General features: G+C 37.0%; 1 protein-coding gene across 1 annotated transcript; it reads left to right on the top strand.

Moving 5' to 3' along the window:
* The first annotated feature begins 23,225 nt into the window (after nt 1-23,225).
* On the top strand, nt 23,226-24,208 carry LOC149204183 (thaumatin-like protein). Its single transcript, XM_089393231.1, has 2 exons — nt 23,226-23,383; nt 23,505-24,208. Exons 1-2 carry the CDS (start codon nt 23,308-23,310, stop codon nt 23,981-23,983), a joined length of 555 nt encoding a protein of 184 aa, XP_089249357.1. The 5' UTR covers nt 23,226-23,307; the 3' UTR covers nt 23,984-24,208.
* The last annotated feature ends 2,811 nt before the right edge of the window (nt 24,209-27,019 follow it).

The raw sequence follows: 27,019 nt of genomic DNA, 5'->3' as shown, positions 1-27,019 counted from the left end.
ATTTTTCTAATACATTTTTACTTATATATTTTCAAGTATGAATAATTCACCACAACTACCAAATATTACCAAAGGTAGACCTAGCACAATTACTCTATGCCTTTATGAGTATATAGAGTCTTTAGAGAAACATAGAGAAACAGAGTTAGACGCCATGTTGGAAAATAAATTCACATCTCTTGAATACAAGATCCAAAAACAAATAGAAAATAGAATAGAACTATTGGAGAATAAAATGGTGGCAATGGAGACAAGGTTGGAGGTTATAGAAAAACAAAACCAAGATATGAACCAAACATCTCAGCAAGGAGATGTTGATACTTTAGAGAGTCTTAAAATGAAGGACATGATTAAAGACCTAGAAAAAAAGTTAATAGCCACCTCACCCTAAAAATTGTGACATGTAAATTAGATATCAAGCCAATTAAAGATGAAATGAAAAAATTGATATAATTAGACGATGAGCATAACAAAAGGGCCTTGAAGCTTATAATCTTCAATTTGCAAGAGGAGGTAGACGAGGATACTTTAGCCATAGCCCAGACATAATTACATAATAGATTACAAATTGAAACAACGTGTTTCACAGAAGCAACAAGGTTGGGGAAATTAACTGAGAATAAAGGAAGGTTGATCCGAATAAAGGTGAGCTCTACTGACCATAAGTATGACATACTTACTAAAACCTCAAGTCTAAAAGGAAAAGGAATATTTATAAATGAAGATCTCATTCTCGAAGATCAAGCAGAATTAAGAAAGGAGGTTCAAAAGGTAAAAGAAGCTAGGAAGGAAGGAAAATGGGCAATAATCAGAAATAGAAAAGCTGTTATTCTAGATAGAAACCAAAAAGATAGTAATAAATCATAATTTAACATGCTCTGGATTCTTTCTTGGAACTACTAGGGCTTTCCATGGAACAAAGGCCCCAAGCTAAGTTGGATCTTGAATGATGTTGATATTATATTACTTGTTGAAACTTGGGAGCACGAAGAATCTAAGGTCCCTAACATAGATGGATTTTCACTATGGTCTACCTGGAACAAGCTATCCTCCCGTAGAGGCGTTGGGGGTATAGCTTGTTACATTAAGATGAAAATCTCCCCCCCATGCTAGGATTTATAAAAACGACCCTTACAACCAATATAGTTGGATAGAGATTACTAACATTAATGATAAAAAGACCTACATAGCAATTTTTTATTCCCCCCCATCAATTCTAACTTCTATAAGAAAAAGAATCTAGAAAAATAGTCCTTACAATGGTTTAGAGAATGATATTTATAGCCTAAGGAATGAAGGTAATATCCCTTTAATGGGTGACTTTAATGCTCGAACTTCAAGCAAACAAGTTATTCTTCTAACCAATCATTCCAACCCTAATCCTCTTTGGTTAGACGAAGACCTTACTCTAGCTAGTTGGTACAAAAGCAGCTCTAAAGACCTCGGGGAGAATTTATTTCGACTGGAGCTAGTCAAGCTCTGTAGTGCTCAGGATCTCATAATTTGCAATGGTCTAAAGAAGTGGCCCAATTCCAGTCATATGACCGACATCCATGGCCTTGGTAGCAGCGTGGTAGACTATGTTATTTCTGATCTCCCTTTATAAATGAAGTAATAAATTTTGACATCTTAAACAACCACGAGCCTGACTCTGATCATAGGCCTTTACTTATAGCTCTCAATTTTGTCATGCATAGAGATCCCACAGAAGATAATCCTTATAGCCACAAGAACTTAATATTTGATAGAAATAAAAATGAGCTCTTTCTAAATGAATTAAAAACTAATTTGCTTCCTTTATCTAGTATAGACAACATAGAAGACCTCTATCATAATTTTACTACAACCCTCTCATATTCTATTAACAAGTTCTCAATTGAAGATTCAAGTAATAAGAGAAATAGAAAAACCAACCCATGGTATGACAAAGATTGTAAAAGTGTGAGGAGAGAAATTAAGGAAGTTTTTGATGAACCTCTTAAAATTGGCAAGATAAAAATATACAAAGCCCTAACTAAAAGGAAAAAAAGGCAGTATATTCATAAAAGACAAGAGAATCTCTTACACCTCTCTAAGGTGTAAGAGATTCTGGAGGCAGATTCTAACTAGGATAACTTTGAAACCCTACTCACAACGAAAGAATTTTTCTCATTAGAAGACATTGATTTTTGGGTTAAACACCTGGCAAATGGGAAAGCTCAGGACATTGAAGGTTACCAGGCGGAAATCTTAAAAATTGGAGGTCTTGTTCTCATCCCCACATCCACAAGCTTTTCAATCGAGCGATCAAGCAAGGGTTCCCTAAACCATGGACTCATAGCCTCATTATCCCTATTTTTGAAAGTGGGGATACAAATAACTCCTCTAATTATCGAACAATTATGATCAACCCTCTCTTAGCCAAGTTATATGGTATTATTTTAGAAAAGAAGTTGAGCATATGGCTTGAAAGTGAAGGTAAGTGGGCTAAAGTCCAAGCGGGTTTTAGAAGGCAATACTCAACAACGAACCACCTCGTTATGCTTAGGATCATTGTTGAGGAATGTCGTAATGATATATCCAATCTCTTTTGTTGCTTTGTGGACTTTAGAAAGGCTTTCAATATGGTTCCTAGAAACAACCTATGGAAAAGATTAGAAGAGCTAAAGGTTCCTTTCGAGTTGAGAGTTGCCACTATAAGGTTATACGAGAATGCAATTACCAAGTTAAAGAGCAATGAGGGGTGGTCGAAAGATATTAAATGTAATATCGGAGTTAAACAAGGTTGCCCCCTCTCCCCTACCCTATTTGGCATTTACATCAACAAGCTAGAAGGTTGTTTAGAGGAAGCAGGCTGTACTGGCACGATCTTAGCTGGATAGTCATCATCCTTCTTCTATATGTTGATGACATTTTTCGTCTCGCAAGGTGCCCATATGATCTTGAAGCAACTTAGACTTCTGAAGGATTTTAGCTCTACCATGCGTATGACTGTTAACACTCACAAAATAAAAGTTATGATTATCAAACCCAAGAAGGACACTTACGCTAATTTTATGTATGGAAATAGTAACTTGGAGGAAGTATCTTCTTACAAGTACCTAGGAATTGATATTCATCACAAGCTCAACTAGAACTATAGCATTGAGAAAAGGATTAATGGGGGTGGAAAGCTTATTTTGGTCTTGAAAATAATTGCAAAATGAAAAACCTTGTAATGTGGGATAGAAAGAAGTTCCTCTTTGAAACTTTAGTCACTCCTATTATCTTATATGGATGTGAGATTTGGCATGGCAACATCTCTAGAGAATCCTGGAGAAAGAGTGAGCAAATCCAGAAGCATCTTATAACGTATAACCTCAAAATTAAAAGTAATACACCCTATCCTATTCTCCTTATAGAAGTGGTTCTTTCCCCTATCGAGAGCCTAGCTATGACTAGGCTTCTGTTATGCAAGCACAAACTCAATAACATAGGAGACCATAGATTTCCTAAGCTAGCTTTAAATTCCAGCCAAAACCAACAAAGGCTCAAACTGTAGAAATTCCCATTGTAGGTCAACAGATTATGCAATAGACTAAAGCAAAATACAAGATCTACTTCTACAACAAACTCTGTGGAAGCTTAATCAAATTGAACAATATCAATGAGAACACATATAACTGAGAATGAGAAGCAATCACACATAACACAGAAATATAATCCAGGGAAAGCCTCACCCTAAAACCCCAATCTTTGTATTATCATATAAGTGGAAAATAGTCACAAAATTACACAAATCCTTAGCTTGGAAGCCAACCAGCTCTCAGTATAATCCCTCTACTGCTCATAGACAATTAAAGGCCTCTCACAAACCTTCTCCTCTGCCATCCAAGCCTCATATTTCCTTGTGTAATTTTTCTTGGGGTTCAGTGCTTCTAAACATGTGAATTCCACCTCACACTACTCACTTGGCCCAGTAGTAACTACGTAATCCTGAAGGAGATAAATCCTTTTGCATAGATGAGTTTCCTTTATAGGAAAAATCCATCCAACTGGTATTACATTGTCCATCCTCTGATCTCAACTAGGTCTCTGTCTAAACTGACATGCATGAGTTATTTATGAGAGAATATTCATTTATCTGAAGTGCAGCAGTTACATGCATGCAAGCATTAACTAACTGAACTCAAAATTAATTCCACAAACTATTTGAATTAATATAACTGGACTCGACTCAGTTAATTGAGCAAACTAATTACAACTCATCCTTATCTCTTTAACTGATGGATAAATTCCTCAATCAATGGAGAAACTGTTGCATGTCCCCACATAGACTTCATGTTTGATTTTCCTTAACTAATTAACTCAAGATGAAATAATTAATTATTTTACAAACAGTTTCTAAGATCAAATTCTAATTTTACTTCAATGTTTTAGTTCAGGGACTAACTAAAATAGGAATCTATCCTGAACTGCTAAAATAGCAATGATATTTTTAGCACTTCCATTTTTCATTCCTTGTTGTTCAGTCTAGCAATGGTACTTGAACTGCTATTTATAGCAGTGTTATTTTTAGCACTTCTGTTTTTAGCATTTCTTGTTGCCATTTTCAACACTCCCTCTCAACAAGAAAGGCATTCAACTTGAACCTGATCCTGAACCTTTGGAATGTTCTACATGCAACACTTCTTCCAAGTGTGGACGCTCCAGCAACTCTAGAAACAAAAAAACTCCCAACTGACCTCTCTGTTGGGCTAGAAACATACTCTGATGCTGAAGCTCCATCTACTGCTGACAAGTGCTCCCTATCTGACCTTTGAGTTGTTGTAACATCTCCATGGATCTCGCACCATTGCACACCTCTCTATGCCATCCTACACTGGTGCAACACTCCTGTGCCTCTCGCATTGCTGCAGCCTGCTAGCTCTACATAGTCTTGGGACTCCTGCACTATAGCTCTCTCTGCTACTCCATCTGCATCTATCTCTACCCACTCATCCAATCCTGCTACTCCTCGTCAAGGCTCCAGTAGCAAAGTCGAATCAAAGAGGTTGGGTACCTCAAGGATTCTGCCCCTATTCCAGCCTTCTTGAGACGATCACTCCACATCGCCCCACCTTCTACCTAGAGGTATGGATGCATATGATCCCTCTACCCACTTGGCTCGAAATTTCCCTCTACTGGAGGTCTTTGCATGAGTGGATGCCTCCACTCAGTCTCCTCTCAACTTCCCTAGTTGTGGCTGCTCCACAACCTCCTAAATTTGCTTCACAAATTGTGTCCTCCAAAATCATTTGAGACTTCTCTTGTGGCTGCATGTTGAAAGGTAATGTACTCTCCCTCTAAACCACCAAGTCTTCATCAGTTGCCTTGCTCCTCAAGGCTTTGCATGCATATTGAACCTCAAGAGCATACATGTTCTTGACTCATGAACCGATTTGCTTCACCTGTCTTTTGGTGATGTGTCGAAGGAAAACCTTTCCCTTACTAAAGACTACATCATAGCCACTGTCTTCTAGCATCGTGATCAACACCAAGTTTTTCGTCAGTCCTGGTACATATTTGACATCGGTCAAGGTAATCCGAGCTCCATGCCCCCTATAAAAAACAATTGTGCCTACACCTGAGATACTATACTTTTCATCATTACCATCACGATCTGCATCTGGAGATCCTTCTCCTCCAAGGTATTGAATAAAATCTTGTCACTGGTCATGTGGAAAGAAGCTCCACTGTCAAGAAACCAACCACTTCCCACCATGGATGAAACCATACAATGAAAAAAGTGTGAAATCCAAGAACTGTGAGGCCATTGCCTCACCTTCTGATCCTTCCACGGATCCCTTCTTGGATTTCCTCAGTGGACAATTTGTAGCAAAATGGCCCACCTCATGACAATGAAAGCATCACACTTTCGATTTGTCAAACTTCTTATCTCCTCCTGCATCAGATCTGACCAAAGTCATTCCCAATCTCGCAATTTTTCTCTTCCATTAACCGAGTCTTGGTAGTTATGCCAGCTCTTAGGGAGACAAAGGAGTGGAAGACTCGCCATGTCATCATCAGCGGTCATGATCCCTACACTTCCAAGCTCATCCCTGCAGGTGGTGAGCTTGTTCAGATATGTAGAGATCGTGTCGCCCTTTTCACACTTGATCTTCCGAAGCTTGTCTTTCAGCGCCAGCTTCCTCTAATCATTGCTATTCTAATATAGATATTTCAATGCTTTCCAGATCAAAAATGGTGTCTCCTTCCCATGTAGGATCGAGACAAAGTGGTCTCAGTTGAGTAGCATCAGTCGGCTTGAGGACTTCTTGATCAATGAATTCCTTTATACTGTTATGCTCTAATACTATCTCCATGTGATCCTTCTAGGCTATATAATTCGAGCTGCCATCAAGGGCATACTCGAGTCTTAAACCGTTGAACGCCATTGGTGAAATTGAGATGTGATAAGAAATCAATTCCTATATTCAGGAACCAAAACCTTCGAACCCCTCCTTCTTGTATACAGTTCTTCTCCTTGATCACCTTTGCTTTGATACCATGTAGAAATTCCCACTGTAGATCAACAGATTATGCAATGGACTAAAGAAAAATACAATATCTACTTCTACAACAAACTTTGTGGAAGCTTAATCAAATTGAGCAAGATCTGAGAACACATATAACTAAGAATGAGAACCAATCACACATAACACAAAAATATAATCTGAGGAAAGCCTCAGCCTAAAACGCCAATCTCTATATTATCATACAAGTGGAAAATAGTCACAGAATTACACAAAGACTTAGCTTGGAAGCCAGCCAACTCTCAGTATAATCCCTCTGCTACTCATAGACAGTCAAAGGCCTCTCACATACCTTCTCCTCTGCCCTCCAAGCCTCCTATTTCCTTCCGCAATTTTTCTTGGGTTCCAGTGCTTCCACACATGTGAATTCCCACCTCACACTGCTCACTTGGCCGAGTAGTAACTGCGCAATCCTAAAGGAGATAAATCCTTCTACACAGATAAGTTTCCTTTATAGGAAAAATCCATCCAATTGATAGTACACTGTCCCTCCTCTGATCTCAACTGGGTCTCTGTCTAAACTAACATGCATGAGTTATTTATGAGAGAATATTCAGTTATCTGAAGTGCAGCAGTTACATGCATGCAAGCATTAACTAACTAAACTCACAATTAATTCAACAAAATATTTGAATTAATCTAACTGGACTTGACTCAGTTAACTGAGCCAACTAATTACAACTCAATATTACAACTCATACTTATCTCTTTAACTGATGGATAAATTCCTCAATTAATGGAGAAATTGTTGCATGTCCCCACATAGACTTCATGTTTGATTTTCCTTAACTAATTAACTCAAGATGAATTAATTAATTATTTTACAAACAAGTGCTAAGATCAAATTCGAATTTTACTTCACTATTTTAGTTCAGGGACTAAATAAAATAGGAATCTATCTTGAACTACTAAAAATATCAATTTTATTTTTAGCACTTCCATTTTTCATTCCTTATTGCTCAGTCCAGCACTGGTACCTGAAATACTATTTATAGCAGTGCTATTTTTATCAATTCTATTTTTAGCATTTCTTGTTGCCATTTTCAACACAAACAAGGTTGGTATAAAGACACCAGGGCCTAGTTAAACCATTGGGATATCGACGAGAATGTTGCATTGCAAAACATTATTATCATAAAAAATATTGTTACTTCTAATTTCAAAGAAAAAATGTGGTGTGAGAAAGATTTAGCAGCTAAAATAAAATTAAGATATTATAAGGAGGTCATCAACCCCACCCTAGAAGATCAAAAGTATCTCTTTGTTTTAACTATCTCAAAGAATAAAATTAAGATAGCCAAGATTAGAACAAACTCTCATGAGCTCCATAGTAAAACGAGTAGTTGGGCAGTTCCTAAAACACCATGGATAGAAATGATATGCCATCTCTGTGAGAATATGAACATCGAGGATGAAAATCACTTCCTCTTAGAGTGCCCCGCGTACAACCACATTAGATCTCAGTTTCATAATCTTTGTTGCAACACTGACCTTCCCATCCTTCTATGATGTCAAAATTATAGCGAGCTCGGGCGGCTTCTCTCTAAGGTTTTTGAGCATAGGAATAAAATCTTAAATCAAACTAAATAATTTGCTTCTTTAGTTCTGATAAACCAAAGTTTGGTCTCAGTGGATGTTAATCATCATCATCATCATCATCATCATGAACAATCTTGTTCATGCATTCAAATTATGCTATTTTTGGTGTCAAATAATTATCTTCAAACAAAATTTTCTCAATTTTGATGAAGTTTAATATGTGGTGGTGCATTTGAATCTTATTGGACTATGTACATGGTTATGAATAGGAAATGAACAGGAACATTAAATTTATCTATAAAATAATGCGTTAATTAGGGGTCATCTAGCCTTAGACAAATTTAGAAAGAAGCTACAGTCAAGATGAGGAGATCATGAGTTTGGATATCTCGCCTTTGTGCTAAAAAAAATCAAATGTGCAACCCATTATGTGCATATTCTATGAACAATCTTCTTCATGCATTTTAATTGTATTACTCCACCTAGAGTCTCAAGCCCCAAATAGCATCTTTGTTCTATTCTTGATAGAGCCAATCACTCTCTATCCGGCCAAATAGGTAAATCTGAGTAAAAATCATGCATTAAACAAATTTAGAAAGAACCTAATGTCAATATGAGGGGATCATGAGTCTCGATATCTCGTCTTTGTGCTAAAAAAAGCAAATGTGCAACCCATTATTTGCAGATTCTATGAACAATCTTGTTCATGCATTTTAATTGTATTATTCCACGTATAGTCTCAAGCCCCAAATAGCATCTTTGTTCTATTCTTGATAGATCCAATGGCTCTCTACCCGGCCAAGAAGGAAAATCTCAGTAAGAATCTTACACATAGGATGCCATATCACCAAGCTTAATACTTTTAAAGAGAAGTTCCAAAAACAAATACAACAAAATTGCATAAGAACTTAGATGTTTGCTACACTTTTTCTTCTTTATAAGAGTACCACCAATGTGCTTTCTCTTAAGTCTCAGGACCACCTACAAAGCATCAAGCAACTATTTACATATGCATAAAATAAATGTGGGAATATCTAGTTCAAATATTAAGAGCCAAGACCCTTGCCACAAATGTGAAACAACAAAAACATGATGAATAACTCCATTAGAAACATTCATGAGGATTCAAGGCTTGTGATGTGCACATTATATTTTGGCTACATGTTTGATGGCTAAAATTTATAACCATAGAAATCATTGGATGCAAACTATAACTAGTGGTTTTTACCTTCGTTTCATTTGAACTTCAAATCTAGAACTACATTAACATTAGAAGTTAATCTTGCACGATATCAAGAAGCACAGGAGTCCAAGAAAATTGTCTTGGATTCAAAAAGAAAAATGCACTTACCAACTATGTATTATCACATAGCCAAAGCCTATATTAATCATTCATGTTATAAAAACAAATGAATTCTATTAGAGATCTAACGCCCCCCTTTTCCATCTAAAAAAAAAATAACTTTAGAGACAAACCTTTAATCACTCCCATATGATCTTCAATGTTTCTGCATTTGACATGTTCTCTTTAGGGAATGTGTGACCATTTCAAAAGTATACCTTCAATCACCCTCAATAAATATTAAACATAACCAAGTTTTTGTACTTAAAGCTAGCATGCTATCTTTAAAAGACACACTTTTTGTAACGAAACTCCTTATCCTACATAGGAAAATAGCCCCTATGCCCCATAAATTTAAAAATTTTGTCTTGATTACAGTTAAGATTTCACATTCATTGCAAGTTCAATGAACGAAGGATCATAACCACTGTGAAATATCAAGGTAGCAAATCGTACACCCTGGGCGTAATATCACATGCCCTCCTGACATGAAACCCTTACAACTACTTTAATGTCTTCATTCAATATTCCATGCAACATAAATAAAACATTTCCTTACATCTAATTCTGATAACATGGGTATGCATCTTACTTCAGGCATAATCAAAGCTACTATTGTCTTATCTATTATGCACATGCAAGAATACCTACACCGTCCCTAACTGGTACCAGGATGAGGGCGTGTAGATCCAGTTGTCAAAGTTTTTTAATTCAAATCAACCACTTACGTTTTGGAGGAGCAACCATTAAATCCTTTGAGAACCCCCTCACCAATGTTGGAAATACTGGGGGGGGGTGAATCAGTATTTCTTATTATTATTATTATTACTTAATTGTTCTAGTGATTGCCAAAAGCGTATATAGATATGTATATGTATACACAGAACATAGAAATCAATAGCTGGAATTAATGCTTTTATTAAAACTCAAGACAGTGCAATGAAATAAATACAATATAAGTATATATCTAATTGTGAATAGTTGCTAAGCTCCAACTTGGACTTCAGTGAGGCTCCAACCTCCGAAGCACCAACTCTATTTTGCAGTGGTTCTACACTTAGGAGCGCCTATCCCCAATGACTTCTATCCTGTTCAGTTCTGAGGCTCCAACCTCTTGGGCTCCAACCCAACCTTAGTATAAACTGGTATGTTGCTACACTCTATTCAGCTGAGGTTCTCTCACTCCTACTCTCCTGCCTCTACAGCCTTCGCTGCTTCTGCTACCTCTTCTACCTCTACTGCTTATGCTACCTCACACTCTAGTTCTTCACCATAACAACAGCACCAACAATTCTCTATTTTTATTGTTTTATACATTCCCATGCCTCTTATCCATTCGTTTCCACTTACACCACCTCTTAGGCTTCCTGCTCAGTCGCTGCAACTTCCTCTGCACTATGCAGGTTCACTGACTTTCTGGGGATACGTTGATTCTTTAGACTAGTCCAAACGATCCACGAAGAACACATCCTCCCGGTTTACCGTAACAGTGCTCCTTTTGGCAATGATTGTGGCATACACAGAGTTCTTTCAATTAAACGGAGATGTTTTGTCTCGATCGCAATCATAATTGCCATGATTCACCCCTTTTTCACTGACGTTTAGCCTTTTGAAATATTGGAACAGCCATCATAAGCCTTTCGGCTTAAAACACCCCGTGCAAGCCAGACATTCCATTACACAGAGAATATGAGAAAAAAATAGTCAGACAGACTAAAAGGTAGACTTCAGGAAATATTACAATTGCACCTATTGCTGTATCGGGTCCACACTTAAATCACAATCAATGATTCGAGTCTCCTGGGGCTCCTTTATATATCAGACCCATGACTCCGCCGATGGCCGATGGCCAATCCTCCACTGCTCCGATGGAATGGATGCGATATGGTATTAGACCATAGTTAATATGCCGTCGTGTCCACAGCCTATTGCAGTGGGTGCTTCCAATGTGGCAAGGCTTTACGGCTTGCGATATGAAACGAATGCGATCATAGATTAAGTCATCTTTGTGATGTGAGGCAGGTCCACGTGGATATGCATCGCAGTCGGGAGTTGCCTCTAGTGGAGGTCCGATGCGATCTCACTATCGCGATTGCAATGGACCGCTTGACATATTGTAACTCCCACTTCCGAAGTGCCGATGTGATACTCGCTATCGGTGATCAAAAGTCACACAGGTTCAAGGCTCAACGTTAACATAGACCCCTCATAGCGATTCGATGTGCTGGACATGATACAACTCAACACTCCCATGTATAGAGTTTCAAGTCCGTAATTTGCCTCAGATAGAGTATTTGTCCTAGAGCCAAGTCTTTTGCCTCTGATAGTGTTAAGCCTATGTATATGGGCTTTCTGTCCGCCGATAGTGTTAAATCATGTATACATGGGTTTTATGGGCCCGATATTCTATATATATATATATATATATATATATATATATATATATATATATATATATATATATATATATATGTATATATATATATATATATATATATATATATATATATATATATATATATATATATATATATATATATATATATATATATATATATATATATATATATATATATATATATATATATATATATATATATATATATAAGGTTCTATGCCTCCGATAGTGTAAAAACACATATGTATGATATATGCTCCTCTGCGTGTATCTTCATGCATATAATTCTTTTGTGGCCCAATAGCTCCTGATAATATAAATGCACCCATTGCTCCTCTGATGGCTCTATCTGCTTCCTTATAGCTCTGCTTGTTCCTCTGTTGCTGAGATGGCTGCCTGCATCCTCTTTTTTGCTCCTCTTGGCTCCTTTTTCTCCTCGAATATTGCCATATTGACATCAATGACAATCTGTGTCCAACAATCTCCCCCTTTGTTATTGATGGCAATATTCTTCTACTCTCCCCCTTTCACATCAATGGCAAAGGAATGCATATGGACTGCCCCTGTCAAACTACTCCCCCTGTCCTGCTACATCTTTATGAATGAACTTGAGTGATGATAAAGAAATAACCCCCATCTTTTGACGCAGATGTTCGAATGCTTCTTGAGGAAGAGGTTTTGTGAAAATATCAGCTATCTGCTCCTTAGTACTAATATATTCCAGGACGATGTTTTGTTCAGCTACTTGCTCACAGAGGAAATGATACTTGATTGGTATGTGTTTGGTTCTTGAGTGCAACACTGGAGTTTTGTTGAGACTGATAGCACTTGTGTTGTCACAATAGACGGTAATCGGTTGATCTGTACATATGTCGACATCTTTTAGAGCTTCCTTCATCCATAGTATCTGAGTACAACAGTCTGCTACAACAATATACTTGGCTTCAGCAATGGATAATGATATGGATGATTGTTTTTTGCTGATCCAGGATACTAAAGAATCTCCTAGGAAGAATGCATTTCCACTAGTACTTTTCTGATCATCTATACTTCCAGCCCAATCAGCATCAGTGTATGTAGTGACAGTCAGTGTTGAGCTCTTTGGGTAACAAAGACTGAAACCCAAAAGTTCCTTTCAGGTATATGAGAATTCTTTTTACAACTAATAAGTGGGATTGTTTGGGAGTAGATTGAAATCTTCCCACAATTCCTACTTCCTGCATTATGTCTGGTCTTGTAGCTGTTAAGTATAGAAGGGCTCCAATCATTGACCTGTAATGAGTTGCATCTACTAGAGGAGAGTCATCATCTTTGCTCAGATTGCAGTTTGGGGTCATAGGTGTGCTCACGGGTGCACATTCCTCCATTCCATATTTTTTGAGCATGTCTTTTAGATATTTGGTTTGAGATATACACAATCCTTCTCTGGTTTGAGATACTTGAAGTCCAAAGAAGTGGGGAAACTCTCCTATCATTGACATCTCAAACTCTTTTGACATGATTTTAGAAAATCCATGACTCATTTCATCATTATTACTAGCAAAAATCAAATCATCAACATAAACAAGAGCAACTAGTAACTTACTTTCATTTGTCTTTATGTATAGATTACTTCCAGCCACTCCCTTTTTGAAGCCTTATTGTTGTAGGTAGTGATCCAATCTTTCATACCAAGCTCTAGGAGCTTGTTTCAACCCATATAAAGCCTTTTTCAACTTACAGACTAAGTCTTTTCCTGCTGTTAGATCAAAACCTTCTGGCTGCTCCATGTAGACTTCCTCCTTGAGTTCCCCATTTAGAAATGCTGATTTCACATCCATTTGATAGATTTTGAATCATTTTGGGCAAGCAAATGCCAAGAACATCCTGATAGATTCCATACGAGCCACTGGTGCAAATGTCTCTTCAAAGTCAATTCCTTCAATTTTTGAATAGCCTTTGCAGACAAGTCTTGCCTTGTTTCTTGATAACCTATCCTTCCTCATTCATTTTATTTTTGAACACCCATTTGGTTCCTATTATGTTTTTGTCCTTTTGACAAGGTACTAGCTCCCATGTCTTGTTCTTCTCAATTTGGGACATTTCTTCTTCCATGGCTTTTACCCAATGAGGATCCTTACTTGCTTCTGCAAAAGTTTCTGGTTCTATCATAGATAGGAGGGCAATGATTTTTCTCTTGGGTGTGATTGTTATCCTTCTTCAGGTCTGCACACCTTCATCTCTATCGCCAATGATCTACTCTTTTGGATGATGTCTTTGGACATACTTCATCTTTGAAGTGGTATTAGGTGGTTCTCTTTCCTCTTCTTCTTCTTCTTCTTCCTCATCTATTTCTTCTTCTTTAGGTTCTTATTCTTCAATGAGAAAGTCATCTTCATGTTCTTCAATTTCCTTTTGCGGAAGATCTTCATCAACCTTACATCAATGCTTTCCACTATTTTCTTTAGTTGATAATTTTTAGCACTTGTAAGACTTGCTCTATGTAGAGTATCCACGAAATATCCCTTCATCAATGCAAGAATCAAACTTTCCGGGTGAGCCATCATTTATTTTTATGAAGCACTTGCTTCCAAAGATCTTGAAGTACTTCACTGAAGAAGGTCTTCCTTCCCATAGCTCATAAGGTGTGTTTTCACAATTTGGTCTTAATTGAGTTTGATTCAATGTATAGATAGTTGTCCCTACTGCTTCTCTCCAGAATCTAGGCTGTAATTCTACTGTTAATATCATTGTTCTTGCCATTTCTTGGACTGTTCAATTTCTTCTTTCAACTACCTGATTTTGCTGAGGTGTTCTGGCAACAGAGAATTCCATTTTAATTCCATGAATATTACGGAATTCACTAAATTCGTTTGATGTGAATTCTCCCCCTCGGTCTATTCTAAGGCACTTAATTTTTTAATCTTCTTCATTTTCTACAAGGGTTTTTAGATTCTTAAAACACTCAAAATTTTCAGATTTAAACTTTATAAAATATATCCCCGTCATTCTAGTTTAATCATCAACAAATAACTCAAAGTACCTTTCTCCTTGGAGTCCCTGATTTCTAGTTGGCCCACACACATCAGCATGGATGATCTCCAAGGGCTTCAATATAGAGAGCTTCTTTGTCTTCTGGCTAGTTCTTGTCTGCTTTCCATGTTGACATGGACCACATACTCCTTGATTTGGTTTGAACAACCTTGGGATATCTCGTACAACTTTGATCTTGCTGATATTGATCAGATTTTTGAAGCAAGTATGTCCAAGTCGCTTGTGCCACATCCAACTCTCATCTGTCTGACTCAAGTAGCATTTATTTTCTTAAATCTTGTTTAGAATGTAAATGTTGTCTGATGTTCTCACCACTTTTTCCACAAGTTCCCTTGAGGCAGAGTTCCTTATTTCACAGTCTTTAGTGCTAAATATAGCCTTATGTCCCTGATCACAGATTTGGCTGACACTCGGGAGGTTGTGTTTGAGTCTGTCAACTAGCAGAGCATCTTGAGCTTTTCCTTTTCCATTGATTAGAGTAATTGTTCCTTTTCTTGCAATTCTGCCAGATCCACTTCCAAAGGACACATTCCATTCCTTTTTTCTCAATGAGACAAACTTTCTTCTGTCTCCTGTCATGTGTCTGGAGCACCCACTATCCACAAACTAATGCTTTCCATTATTTTGAGCATATAGAGCCAGGTAGAATTTAGCCATTCTGTTGTTCTTGCTACTCATCTTTCTTCCTTCAAGTGGGGAGTCTTGTTCATAGTGTCCATTATTGTAGCAGAAAAAGCAAATCAAATCAAATTTGGTCAAGGGAACAAATGAATTGAAGGTTTTGATTTGTCCCTACATTTTGGGGGCATATGAGTTGATTATTCGGTCATTTAACTTTGTCTTTTCACTTCTGCGAGAGTGAGAATCCCTCCTGCTGTGTTGTTTGCTTTAACTTATAGATACTCGTACTTCATGAGCCATTTGCTATGTATCTCTCTGATTTTGTCTATTGAACATTTTGTTTCCTGTATAAACACCATATCTCGTTTTTCTTCTTTTATTCTATTGCTGAGATTTCTTTGTTTTCTTTTACTTACTAGACCCCTAATGTTCCAGGTTGTGAGCTTCATTATGAAAGGTTTGTAAATGAGTAACTAGTAAGATCTTTCATCTTGCCCGAGTTAATCATGTGTTTCCCACACTCCGTCAGCAGCTCATTCTGTCTCTCCATTTCTCTTTTCTGGCCTGGGTTCTTGGAAGAGTGTCCTGATGTTACCTCCATCGATTTTACCCCTCTATTTTCCTCTTTATCATGGTTCCTTTTGACTCCAGAACCCTTTGCTTGAGATCTCCAAAGGAAGAGTTGTTTCACTCTATCAAACTCCTCTCGTGGTAGAGAATCAACACCTTTGGTGGTTCCCTGCTCCAGGAACTTTTCTAGATCGAGATTCTCCCTCTCAAGAATCTCCTGTAGTTCGTGGTCCTCTGTACCAACTTCACTTGCGTCATCTCATGGTCCTTGCCAAGTTCCATAGTGCTTGGCAGATCCTCCTTTAGTTTGTTGTTCTCATTTATGTCCTCCATGGTAGCATCTTTTTCCTTCTCTACAGGATTATCCTCTGGTGCCTGGTTCATTCCATTTTTCCCACCTTATTCTTCTAAAATCTTGAAACTGTTATGACTTGGTTGCTTATCCTCGTTAGTTTTCTTTTGGTACTTTTTTTCTCCTTTCCCTTTGCCTCCCAACTTGGTAAGGCCTTCAGGATCTTTTCCTGTGTTGGTTTTCATATTGTTCTCCAGTTTGTTTAGTGGGCAGTCTCTGAAGAGGTGCCTGTGTTCATGACATTTACGGCATCTGAATGGGACATGTTCATATTCCACCGCCTGCACCCATTCGTCATTATATACTTCTAGAATGATTTCGTCTGGAAGTGCTCCTGATAAGTCCATTTCTACACATATGCGAGCGAAGGAGGTATATTTACCTCGCAGAGTCGCATCTGATATTTTTCAAAAAATGACCTAATTTATTGCCTATGGTTTTTAAGGATTCTGGCAGCCAATAATCTAAAGGTAGAGAGTAGAGTCTTATCCATACCAGTACCATTCTGAATGTTGTCGCATGTAGAGGCCTGCAGTAGCATAGAAATATGGTTCTCCTTCGAACACTCTAGGTTTGTGAACACCACTATGAAGAATCCCTTGGACGCAAGATGAAGGTTTATATCTCCGTTTGGTTTCCAGTGGTTTCTTATCCATGTGCGCAAAGCCTTCTTTGCTAGCCATATTCCCATAAATTTTCATATAACCACATATGCCGCCATGTGATCTCTGTGCACTTGTAGTGCTAGATCATTTAAAACAACCCATGGTTTACTAGTTGACCTGGGTTTACAGAGTCTTGTCACAGTCTTGTGCTTAGTTCTCTCACTGTTGTCTCCTATTCTCTTGTCTCTCCTGACTTCCTCGTGATTCTCTTCCTGTTCATGAGATTTGATGCTTTCCGGCTTTTTGGTGCTTGTCTTCTTCGTTTCTGCCTCCATTAGTTTCTTGAATCAATTCGAACCATCCTCCTTACTTCTGTTCACAACTACATGTAGGAGGGAGTGGAGCTCCCCCCTCCTTGCCCCTCCATGGTTACCAGCTCGCACCCGTCGCTCCCTGTTCAAAACCCTTGTTTCGCTCGCCTCCCATGGTTCCCTTCATTTATCTTAAAGTTATAATAAAAAAAAAAGAGAGAGAGATGTTTTACTATTAATTTAACAACTAGATTATAATTATCATAGTTATAAATCATTAAGAAAATTAAATATTTAAATAAATAAAATTTATCATTCGCCCTTTTTAAATATTTTCCAAATACTAAATGCTTTTCTATGATTTTTAACTTAATATTAAATTGGTTGAATTCAGCACATTCACTTTGAATAAAACTAGGAATAAAGTTGGAGTAGAATAAATAACCTTTAGCAAAATTCACACATTAACTTTTTCCATAGTAACTGAGATCAATTTTAACTAGGAATAAAGTTGGAGTAGAATAAATAACCTTTAACAAAATTCACACATTACTTTTTTGCATGGTAACTGAGACCAACCTTGCGTGTCTGGTTCAAGGAAAGAAGGTAAAACAACTTTAACAAACCAATTGAAACAAAGGAGAAATTGAAGAATAACATTCCAATAAATGTCTAACCTTATTTCGTTTTGTTTTCACTCAAAACATCAAAGTGAGATCTGGTTAATACCCTGGTAGAATTAGTTTAGATCCCATTCCCCAACCTATGCATCATAGAATTTGAATAACCTAAAATGCAATTAAGAGCTATAGCAAAATTAGTTTGGATCTCATTCCCCAACCTGTGCACCATAAAATTTGAATAACCCAAAATGAAATTTAGAGCTATAGTGCATTGCATTGGATTTCCTCATAGCTATCAAATCCTTGGTCTATGATAATTGATACGCTCAGACATTACTAATATACACACGAAAGAAGGAAAAAAAAGATAAACTTATTGAATTCAAGAAACTCAATTTCTTGTAATAAGAACATCTTCGTGCCTTGAAGCTCTTGATAAATTGTGATCTGTCTAAGAGAGGCTCCTCTGCTATGCTTTGGAAATGTTGTACCAAAGCAGATTGCATTTATTTGTGGATACTTAACTCTTTCCCTCGAGTATCTCTGAGTTTTGAAATCCTGTTATGTGCCCTGTGATCCATGGTTGACTTGTGAAAAACTTTGTATTTCTTTCCCCTTCTTTAATCCATTTCATTCTCGATTTCTGTCTCCAGAAGATCTCCTCTTACTGGCATTTGCTTTCCCATTCTTGTTGAAGAGAGTCAGCTTGCATTTTCCTTTCCTTGGTAAAGCCATCTATGACGAGGATTTGGTTAATTCCCTGTAGTTTCTGTTCAACTTCTCTTTTGGCTTTGAAAATATTGTCAAACTCATTTTGGTTCCTTCTTTAAGCCTGAGTTTGATGTGTTTCAGTCTCTGTTGTAGTAGGAACATCTTCGTGCCTTGAACAGGCATGTCTTCCACCCACCATTTTCCAATATTAGTGATGAAGTCAGGGTGAGTGAGCCAAACATTTTCAAACCTGAAAGGTCTGTTCCTCGGAGTGCCTATAAAAGAAGCTTCAAGCTAGATAGGCCAATGATCCGAGCCTCCGAAAGGAAGGGTTAAAGAAGTCATGTCAAGGCCAGTGAGATGGGGGTCCTTCGACATTATGAATATGTGTAGTTTAGAGGCAACTTGAGAAGCCCCTCCGCTCTTATTGTTCCAGGTGAAGGTGCCATTTATTGTCTCCATATCCACTAATCATATTAAGAAATCTAATCATATTAAAGTCCCCTCCCAGAATCCAGGGCGTAACAAGATGTCTCTCTCCCAGCTCCTCCAGTGAGGTGAGAAGCCTGAGTTTGTCTTCAATTTTTTGAGGACCATAGACATTTGTGATCATATAGAGTTCCTTGTCACCCAAAGGTTGGATTACCATCGAAAGGTAGTTCTTGGATGCTTCAACATCCAGGATTCCAAGTTTCTGGGGATTCCAAAGAGTGAGAATCCCTCCTGCTGTGTTGTTTGCTTTAACTTCTAGATACTCGTACTTCATGAGCCATTTGTTATGTATCTCTATGATTTTGTCGATTGAACATTTTGTTTCTTGTGTAAACACCATATCTGGTTTTTCTTCTTTTATTCTATTGCTGAGATTTCTTTGTTTTCTTTTACTTACTAGACCCCTAATGTTCCAGGTTGTGAGCTTCATTATGAAAGGTTTGTAAATGAGTAACTAGTAAGATCTTTCATCTTGCCTGAGTTAATCATGTGTTTCCCACACTCCGTCAGCAGCTCATTCTGTCTCTCCCTTTCTCCTTTCTGGCCTGGGTTCTTGGAAGAGTGTCCTGATGTTACCTCCATCGGTTTTACCCCTCTATTTTCCTGTCTATCATGGTTCCTTTTGACTCCAGAACCCTTTGCTTGAGATCTCCAAAGGAAGAGTTGTTGCACTCTATCGAACTCCTCTCGTGGTAGAGAATCAACACCTTTGGTGGTTCCCTGCTCCAGGAACTTTTCTAGATCAAGATTCTCCCTCTCAAGAATCTCCTGTAGTTCGTGGTCCTCCATACCAACTTTACTTGGGGTCATCTCATGGTCCCTGCCAAGTTCCATAGTGCTTGGCAGATCCTCCTTTAGTTTGGTTTTCTCATTTATGTCCTCCATGGTAACATCTTTCTCCTTCTCTACAGGATTATCCTCCGGTGCCTGGTTCGTTCCGTTATTCCCACCTTCTTCTTCTAAAATCTTGAAACTATTATGACTTGGTTGCTTATCCTCGTTAGTTTTCTTTTGGTACTTTTTTCCTCCTTTCCCTTTGCCTCCCAACTTGGTAAAGCCTTCAAGATTTTTGCCTATGTTGGTTTTCATATTGTCCTCCAGCTTGTTTAGTGGGCAGTCTCTGAAGAGGTTTCCCGTGTTCATGACATTTACGGCATCTGAATGGGACAAGTTCATAGTCCACCGCCTACACCCATTCTTCAACATATACTTCTAGAATGATTTCGTCCGGAAGTGCTCCCGATAGGTCCATTTCTACACTTCTGCGAGCGAAAGAGGTATATTTACCTCGCATAGTCGCATCTGATATTTTTTAAAAATTACCTAATTTATTACCTAGGGCTTTTAAGGATTCTGGCAGCCAATAATCTAAAGGTAGAGAGTAGAGTCTTATCCATACCTGTACTGATGTGAAAGTTTCTCATTTTGGGACAAAATTCATCACCCATGGTCGCATGTAGAGGCCTGGAGTAGCATAGAAATATGGTGCTCCTTCGAATACTCTGTCTTTATCCTCTAGGCTTATGAACACCACTCTGAAGAATCCCTTGGACCCAAGATGAAGGTTTATATCTCCCTTTGGTTTCCAGTGGTTTCTTATCCATGTGTGCAAAGCCTTCTTTGTTTGCCATGTTCCCATAAATCTGCATATAACCGCATATGTCGCCATGTGATCCCTGTGCACCTCTAGCGCTAGATCATTTAAAACAACCCAGGGTTTACTGGTTGACCTGGGTTTACAGAGTCTTGTCAAGGTCTTGTGGTCAGTTCTCTGACTGTTGTCTCCTATTCTCTTCTCTCTTTTGACTTCCTCATGATTCTCTTCATGTTCATGAGATTTGATGCTTTCCGGATTTTTTGTGCTTGTCTTCTCCGTTTCTGCCTCCATTAGTTTCCTGAATCGATTCGAACCATCCTCCTTGCTTCTGTTCACAACTACATGACTGTAGGAGGGAGTGGAGCTCCCCCCTCCTTGCCCCTCCATGGTTACCAGCTCGCACTCGTCGCTCCCTGTTCAAAACCCTCGTTCCGCTCGCCTCCCATGGTTCCCTTCATTTATCTTAAAGTTATAACCAAAAATAAAAAGGGAGATGTTTTACTATTAATTTAACAACTAGATTATAATTATCATAGTTATAAATCATTAAGAAAATTAAATATTTAAATAAAGAAAATTTATCATTAGCCCTTTTAAAATATTTTCCAAATACTAAAGGTTTGTCTATGATTTTTAACTTAATTTTAAATTGGTTGAATTTGGCACATTAATTTTGAATAAAACTAGGAATAAAGTTGGAGTAGAATAAATAACCTTTAACAAAATTCACACATTAACTTTTTGCATAGTAACTGAGATCAATTTTAACTAGGAATAAAGTTGGAGTAGAATAAATAACCTTTAACAAAATTCACACATTAACCTTTTGCATGGTAACTGAGACCAACCTTACGTGTTTGGTTCAAGGAAATAAAGTAAAACAACTTTAACAAACCAATTGAAACAAAGGAGAAATTGAAGAATAACATTCCAATAAATGTCTAACCATCTTAGGCTCTGTTTGCACTCAAAACGTCAAAGTGAGATCTGGTTAATACCTTGGTAGAATTAATTTGGATCCCATTGGATCCCATTCCCCAACCCGTGGACCATAGAATTTCAATAACCTAAAATGCAATGAAGAGCTATGCCAGAATTAGTTTGGATCTCATTCCCCAACCTGTGCACCATAGAATTTGAATAACCCAAAATGAAATGAAGAGCTCTAGTGCATTGCATTGGATTTCCTTATAGTTATCAAATCCTTGGTCTATGATAATTGATAAGCTCAGACGATAATTGTTAAGCTCAGACGTTACTAATAGACACACGAAAGAAGGAAAAAAGATAAACTTATTGAATTGAAGAAAATCAATTTCTTGTAATAAGAACAATTTCTTGAATTCTTGATATATGTTGCAAGCGAGAGTTATAAAAACTATACCTAAATAAAATAAATTCAACGGAGTTAGGAAAAAAATGTAAAAAATAAAAAATAAAAAGGTTAAATAAAAAGTAAATAAAACTTAAAACAAAAATACTAGTAACTAAAGAAAAATAGAAGTTACCAAAATACACTAATAATATGACCTCAACCAATCACTTTACAAATAAATAAATTTAGATAAAATAAAAAATAACAAAAATTAATTCCCATTTTAAACTATGAATGAACGGTAAAAGAAAAAACAAATTAATATGCTATAAAAACAAAAGGGAGTTGTCTATAATGCGATTTTTTGGAGATTCCGTTGACGGAATCCACCAGAAGAAATTGAGCTTAAATCTTGATTTGTTGTAGTTAAAATGGTTTTTTAACTCATATTTGGATTAAGCACCCTGAAAAACTAGTTATCAAACTTGCGATTCCAGTAATGCCTGATTTTGACCGAGAAAACCCACCCGAAAAAGCGTGGATATTTGGAAGATTACGACGACCAATCTGTTCTAACAAGTCCAGACATATTGTGTTTCCTGGGCAATCATTAAATGACAATTTAGGGGACACGCGCTATATTGTATTCTTGGTGAATCATTGAATGAAATCTTGATAGTGAGTCATACACTCCAGCGGATAATTTTTCGTGGCATACTCTACAAGAAGAGGGCTAGTTTAAGACGGGCCGGAACATTACAACAGTACAAGGTGAGGGAGTTAAGAAGTTGGTAGTGATTTTTTCACATTTTAATTTTTATTTAATTGTAGATTTAAAAAATATTTTAAAATTCGATTAAAAAAATAAAATTAATTAATTTTACTTAATTATATAGAAAAACATTCATGAAATACTCAACGTCACGTTTTTTTCCTTATCCTCTCTCTTAGTAATTTTTTCCACACTCTCAGTGTGGATCAGCATTTCGTGATCGCTAGTTTAAGAAGACCCGGAACATCTGGAACAAACCCGGATGTCCAGGAGCGATTAGCGCGCCTTCTGATTCATCCAACGCCGCCCAACTAGGGGGGATCAACCTTCATAAGAATTTCGTGCAGTATACGCTACGCTAAGACCAAGATTGGGATGGCTAGCCCCGCCTATATATAGAGTGCCATTCGTGTTATACAACATCAAATAAGCTCAACCGCAATTCCTTCGTTGTTTAGTACTTGTGTTTAATTACTTGGTGGTGGACGTTGCAATGGGGGCAAGAACATTAGCAGTTTCGATTTATGTTACAGCAATACTAGCTTTGATATTTAACGTTTGTCTTCAAGGTAAGGTTACAGTAATCCCTTCACTGCATTGCATCGTATTTTATGTACGTAAATGAGTTGAGATATGATAAAGAAATATTTGATATCATAAAGAAATATTTTTTTGCTTTTGTAACTGCAGGAGCTACGGGTGCGACGTTTGTGATCCAGAACCAGTGTTCATACACGGTATGGGCCGCAGGAATTCCCGTAGGTGGCGGTCAAGCGTTGGGGCAGGGTCAATCATGGAGTGTTGACGTGCCCGCAGGAACAAGCTCAGGTAGATTTTGGGGACGTACTGGATGCTCCTTCGATGCCTCTGGTAAAGGAAGCTGCAGCACTGGTGACTGCGGTGGCGTGCTCAGCTGTACGCTCTCGGGACAGTCTCCTACAACGCTGGTTGAATATACTCTGAATGGGGGCAACAATCAAGATTTCTATGACCTCTCTGTAATTGATGGTTTCAATGTCCCTCTCTCCCTAACTCCCTCCGACGGTAGCTGCAAAGCACTGACTTGCAAAATGGACCAGTGCCCAGATGCCTACCTATATCCCACTGATGACACTAAAACCCACGCTTGCGCTTCTGGTGCTAATTACAACATTATATTCTGCCCTTGATTAGAAGTTTATCATACTGAATTCTCTGGTCGTTACGTAAAATACATCGTTAGTAAACCGATTTCTATGTAGTAAACCGATTTCTATGTATTACAATCATGTTGATTGTATTTTCATATTTATAATAAGAATACCATTGCGTGCATGGTCGCAAGAAGTTCTATCCTGTAAAAGCCAAAGGTGTTTTACTTCTACTTTGCAAATGAGTAATGCTATTTTGGAAAACTTAAGGGGTATATGCATCAATTTGGATATGATGTTAAATGATTTAATAAATAATTAAAGATGATGTTATAAATGTTAAAGTAAATAATTATAGATAATTTTATAAATATTAGAGTAAGGAAATGACTACACATTTATTCGAAACCTAATTGTACGAAGATTAAATCAAACCTGTTTTAACGCAAACATTTATTCAAAACTCAAACATGCGAAGAGCTTGCGAAAGTTTCCAATCAATTGTATTTGTCATTCAGTTTTTCATGTACGAACCAGGAAGATGGAAGTCTGTGACCACTAGTTTCAAGGCGGACCGGGAACACCTAGAAGAGTACGAGATGCGGAAATTGGCAAGTAATTTTAATGTGCCAAACGACGATCCCGTCTCTTCTATACAGTCGTATTGTATTCTTGGTTAATTACGAAATCAAAATTTAGGGGACCTGTGCTATATTGTATTTTTGGAGGCCTGTGCCATATTTAATCATTAAACCCCGTCCCTTCTGTGCTGTATTGTATTCTTGGAGACCTTTGCCATATTGTAATCATTAAACGCCATATCTTCTGTGCTATATTGTATTCTTCGATACCTGTGCCATATTGTATTCTTGGCCAATCATTAAACGAAAAGTTTGGGGACCTGTGCTATATTGTATACTTGGTCAATCAATAAACTACATGTCTTCTAACCATTCTAGGAGAACTGTGCCATATTAGATTGGGTGCTACATATTTCCCAGTTCACAGTTAGATTTAAACAAATATATTATTTAGGGATCGGCATATTAGGGATCGGCATATACAGCCAGACAGTATTGAGGAGCTTATTATCTGTTAAATATTACTTGCCATTATATTCTTCATCCATAATTACATAAAAATTGGGTGGACCCATGCTATATTGTATTCTTGGTCAATTATTATATTCTTCATCCATTATTACATGAAAATTTGGTGAACCTATGCTATATTGTATTTTTGGTCAATTATTGAATGAAAATTTAGATCTCATTCCATCTTGATAGTCATTAAGCAGATAGGTGTCCCTCTTATTGGGATTGGGCATTTAAATCATTTTGCTAATTAATCCCTTTGATTTGATGGTCTAAACTAAAAGATGCCAACATATTATGGTTCTCATCGATCAACCACTGAAATTGAAAGCCATAACTTCCTTGCATATCTAAGCAGAGTGTTTAAATCCTACTTAAATTAGTTTTTTACCAAATGAGATTAGAATTTTACTGTCATTTATCTCCACTTATGAGGATTAACAAAAATAATATTAAAAAATAAAATAAAAAGAATATGAAACAATATAGGATGGAACAACAGTTTTCCTTCCATATTTGCAACATGCAGTTATCCCATCATTTAATCATGAAAAGCTTGACTGTTGGCATTCTCCTCGGCTAAAAAATGATAAGAAAAAATGAAATTAAAAAATTAATGTCAAAGGCATGAAACTAATGTCTCTTTGCATTTTGAAACTTATGAAACTAAGGTATGCGACTATGTGTTATAATACTTGTGCACCTTTGTCATAAATGTGGCTGTGTAATGGCCCCTTGTTCATATTATCTTTGAGTCCGATGGTCTATTTCAAGAGATCAAAAGTCGGTTTCAATTTCTCAAGATCAACATGTCACTGAGAATGTCATCGATACATCATGGCCGGCCACCTTTACCTTGCAAATTTTATTTAAGATTTATGGCCTCATTTTCTGCCTTCCTCAGGTAACTCATAAGCCTCCAGGAATCATGGAATAAAACTGGTCATGTTGTAGGTATTCATCTTAGGTATTCATCTTGCGAATTTGATTTAAGATTTATGGCCTCATTTATCCCTTGCTCACTCGCTCAGGTAGCTCATAAGCCTTCACGAATCGTGGAAATAAAATTTGTTATATTGTAAGAATTTGCAAAAAGTCGAAAGTCTACACTATCGTAGTGATCACAACAATTGAATGGTTATCGATGTGGAATCGATTCCATGTCTGGAGGGTAGTTGATATTTATATGGAATCAAATTGAATGGTTATCCACCAGAATCAGCAACAATGATTTTAATTATCCAGCAACCACACCAGCATCCTCATTTGCAGAGATGGAATCTACAGGATTTGACCAGGATTTGACCAGCATCCTCATTTGTAGAGATGGAATCTACAGGATTTGGCCGAGGTATTTTATGGTAACCCACAACTTAGCATCCCAAATTTTATTCTGTTAATCAACGCCATTGCCGAGGCCTATATAGGTATGAATGACAGTCATAGTTGCTCAACATAAACCCTAACCCTAAAACTCCCCTGCCCTAAACCTAGATCTCAGGTGCGGTGTTAAAGCCTACTCTAAACATTCACAAAAGTGAATACATTTTTTATTTTTGATGAACCCTAACCCTAAAATCCCCATGCACAGTTGTTATTATTTGTATAGTTATTATTTATAGGTAAAAATGTGTATTTCTAAATATATAAATTTTAGGATTTTTATTTTATAAATAAAAAATTGTGGATGAATAAAATTTAATAAAAATATATTTTTGGTCATTTTTATTTTTAAAATATCAAATTAAACTTTAATTTTACTTTTGATAATTAATCATTAATGATAACTAATGTTGTTTATGTTATATTACATTGTAATTTATCAAATGCTGTAATGAAACATTGAAAAATGAGAAGACTAAACTAATGTTGTTCAAACATAATCTCTTTTTAATATTTTTAATTAATATTAATAATCAAATATATTCAACCACATTAATCAAATATAGACAAACATATTCAAATCAAGTCAACCATTACT

The sequence above is a fragment of the Pinus tabuliformis genome, chromosome 1_2 (assembly GCF_031772625.1).
Source record: "Pinus tabuliformis cultivar Carrire ecotype Pingquan chromosome 1_2, CPIR1, whole genome shotgun sequence".
In the NCBI taxonomy this organism is placed as follows: Eukaryota; Viridiplantae; Streptophyta; class Pinopsida; order Pinales; family Pinaceae; genus Pinus; species Pinus tabuliformis.
This window is presented reverse-complemented; position numbering and strand designations above follow the sequence as displayed.

Coding starts and splice junctions, on each gene's coding strand:
- LOC149204183 (XM_089393231.1), top strand. CDS start 23,308: ATGGGGGCAAGAACATTAGCAGTTTCGATTTATGTTACAGCAATACTA. Junction 23,384..23,504: donor ATTTAACGTTTGTCTTCAAG/GTAAGGTTACAG, acceptor TTGTAACTGCAG/GAGCTACGGGTGCGACGTTT.